Source organism: Myotis brandtii, unplaced genomic scaffold (assembly GCF_000412655.1).
Source record: "Myotis brandtii unplaced genomic scaffold, ASM41265v1 scaffold70, whole genome shotgun sequence".
Lineage (NCBI taxonomy): Eukaryota > Metazoa > Chordata > Mammalia > Chiroptera > Vespertilionidae > Myotis > Myotis brandtii.
Window position 1 is genome coordinate 886837 of NW_005370741.1, and position 3613 is coordinate 890449.

A 3613-nucleotide genomic window follows, 5' to 3' on the forward strand; every position below is an offset into this window, starting at 1 on the left:
ATATATATATATTTTTTTTTTTCTGAGTAAGCCTTTGTTTTTAGCATAACTCTATGAGATTATATTTTTTCCTTTCACAAATAAGTGCATAACACTTAAGTGTACAACTTGATGGGTTTTAAAAATTTAATCTTTATTTTATTTTTTCCATCATTATTTATCCCCTCTATGCTCTCTTCCATCTCCCTCTCTCTGCAGTCACCACACTGTTGTCCATGAGTTTTCTTTTTTCTTTTTGCTCAGTACCCTGCAACTCCCACCTCTACCACATCTGTCTGTCTTGATGAGTTCTATAGCTTGATGATCACCAGCTATAGATGATATATATTAATGATATATAACTGTTATTATATATTACTGTTACCATAGGACATTTAGAATGATTGCTTTCGATAGTTGTTTGTGTTTTGTTTTTTTAGTTATCTCTGTGTGTAGTGTGTTTCTGTAAACATCAATTAAATAACACTGGTTTCATTCCATGTAGGAAGCATTAAACAGTGTATGCAAGTTGTATTAATTATCATTAAATTTTAACTACCTTCACTTAATATGCTCGAACTGCTGCCTTAACTTAAGCATCTAGAAGAAAAGCCAAAATATAACTATTGCTGCCTTTCTAACACCCATAATGCAGTTCCATATTAAACTGACATGTACGTTAGCCCAGAACAAGAGCTATATATATAGCGTAGCTGCTTAGTTGCATTTGAGATTTTCTAGTTATAGTCATTGTGTAGTGCAACTACTTCTCATAGTTCCTGGTATCATTTTCTGATAAATGAATTACTATATATTTAATGTAAAAATTCTCATACTAAGTAGAATAAACTTTTGACTTTTTTTCATTCATAGGTTATATAACTTAACTGCTTTGGGATGGTCTTCTTACAAACGTTGTCCTGGTGATTTGTTCTATTTCCTGACTTTTCCCTGCAAACAAAATGGCATTGACACTTTATCCTGATTTTTTTCCTCCTTTTTGGTTTCTGCCTATTCCAATTAAATATGTATGTATAAACAAAATTTAGCCAAAAAAAATTTAATTGTCATTTAATTGATGATAGATATTAATAATAACATTAATATAACTTGATTACCAGCACTCTAGAGACCTCTACCTTGCATCTTATTAGTCATCCCTACCATGAAAGAGAAAAACCACTAATCCTGGCTTGTATTTTACCATAAGTTCGTTTTGCCTTATTTTAAGCTTTACATAAATGAAACAATACGGCATGTATTTTTTGTGTCTGGATTATGTTGCTCAACATATTTGTAGAATTTATCCATGTTGTGAAGATTTTTGTTTTGTTTTTTGCTGAGCCCCTTCTTCCCCCCAGTTTTATGACATACATCACTGTGTAAATTTAAAGCATACACCATGATGGTTTTATTTACATATACTGTGAAATGATTACCATAAAGATTCAATTAACATTTATCTTTTCATATAGATACAATAAAAAGGAAAAAAGAAAGGAAAAAATTTTCTTCTTGTGATTAGAACTCGCTTAACAACTGTCTTATATTTCATGTAGCAGTGTTAGCTATAATCATCATGCTGTACATTATCTTCCTAGTACCTACTTATTTTATAACTGGACTAGAGGCCTGGTGCTCGAATTTGTGCACCAGTGGGATCCTTCGTGCTGGCCTGTGAGATCTGGCTGAAACTGGCTCTCCAACATCTCCTGAGGGGTCCTGGATTGTGAGAGGGTGGAGGCCAGGCCAAGGGACCCTGCTGTTGCACAATCGGGGCTGGGGAGGGATGCAGGAGGTTGGCCAGCTGGGGAGAGACCTCGGGAGGGCTCAGTCCCGATTGGCCGGACCCCAGTAGCAAGCTAACCTACCGATTGGAGCGTCTGCCCCCTGGTGGTCAGTGAACGTTATAGTGAGTGGTTAAGTGGCCTTAGCATATCATTAGCATATTATGCTTTGATTGGTTGAATGGACGACCAGACGACTGGACACTTAGCATATTAGGCTTTTATTATATGGAAGTTTGTACCTTTTTACCAATTTTCTTCCAATTTCCCCTCCCTCTTCTTTCTTCATATATAGTGTTTATTGTATGCATATGCTATAACTTATCCATCTTACTGAGATAGACATTTAAATTGTTTCCAGTTTGGGGTTGTCATGGTTATCATACCTGTTAGAATGGAATTGTTGGGTCATTGGGTATGTATGTGTTCATTAGCAGTCATTTGTTTCATACTTTTAGATGATAATTTTTGTGTTTTGCTTCTTGTGTAGTTTGTCTGAGAATACAGATCAACCCACAGAACAAAGCTGATTTCCAAGGCATCTCCCCGGAACGAGCCTTTGCTGATTTTCTCTTTGCCAGCACCATCCTGCACCTTGTTGTCATGAACTTCGTTGGATGAATCATTCCTATTTGCTTAATTGAGGAGTGGGAGACTAGAGGAAGGTAAGTGGTAATCATAGCCTTTTCCCATCATGTTGATTTTAGAACTGGAAATTGGATGGGGCTGGTTTTGATCATGGCTGGCAAGGTTCCCACATTGCTGATAAGACGTTTTTGCAGAATTTTTTTATCAGTCTGCAAAGTATGCATTAATTTCATCCTGAATCATCAGTGCTGCCGCTCTTGGTCATTGCCTTCTCTTCTCACTGTTTTGCAAATCATTAAGATAACAAAATGGGAGCTTGCCTGTAGCTAATACATAAATTTCTGCACCAGTAACTCCATGAAAATAACTCTGAGATCTTAGAAGAGACAAAAATTGTAGATTTTGCTTTTAGATTTGCTCTGTAATTTATTTCTGATTTTGATCTTAGATGACTTTAAATGTTGGGCCATTGTCCCCATAGTACCTAGTATAGTGCTTACACCTGACTGACATCCAGTATATGTTGAATGAGATAGTAGCCATTTGTTAATATATGCGCTAATGTAGAAATAAAAGGAGAAATTGGATTAATTTGGGAGAACACTTTAGAACAGCGGTCACCACCCAATGGTGTGCGGACCACTGGTGGTCTGTGAGGTCCAAAAGGTTGGTGACCACTGCTTTAGAATATAGGATGATATGCCATTAGTTTTATTTGCCATTTTTCCTTTTTTAGCAGTAGAGCTCTTTTTTTCCCTAAACAAATTCGTATATAGGTTTTCCATATATAAAACAGCATTGTAGCTAGAGTTGTTTTCATGAACAAGTTGAAAAGCCCTCTTTGCTTGGACTCTCCTTTATGTGTGGTATGCCCTCCTCTCCACCCCTCCCTTCCAAGCAGAATCCGAAAGCTCTAAGAAATAATGTGTGCTTCCAAACTCTATGTAGGAACACTTATTTTATATGTATGGAAACAGAGGTCCAGAATAATTCAGTGGCGCCTTCTCTGGCCACATAGCTAAGTGATTGCCGAATAGTGCCTTAGACCGGTGATGCTGTTGGTCTTGTGTTCTTCCAGTATCCTATGTAGCTACTGATGAATGAATGTACTATTTTCTTTGCCTTTTTAAAAAATATATATTTTTATTGATTTCATAGAGGAAGGGAGAGGGAGAGAGAGATAGAAACATCAATGATGAGAGAGAATCATTGATTGGCTGCCTCCTGCACACCCCCTACTGGGGATCAAGCGATCAAGC

At 36.8% G+C, this 3613-nt stretch overlaps 1 protein-coding gene across 1 annotated transcript in view; it reads left to right on the forward strand.

The window, feature by feature from the left end:
• DAD1 (defender against cell death 1) overlaps positions 1-3613 on the forward strand; it is a 27941-nt gene that overhangs the window by 12071 nt on the left and 12257 nt on the right. Inside the window, exon 2 of the mRNA XM_005882267.2 lies at positions 2257-2431. Within this exon, the coding sequence (XP_005882329.1) occupies positions 2257-2387 (131 nt within the window). The 3' untranslated portion in view covers positions 2388-2431. The remainder of the gene's footprint in view (positions 1-2256; positions 2432-3613) is intronic.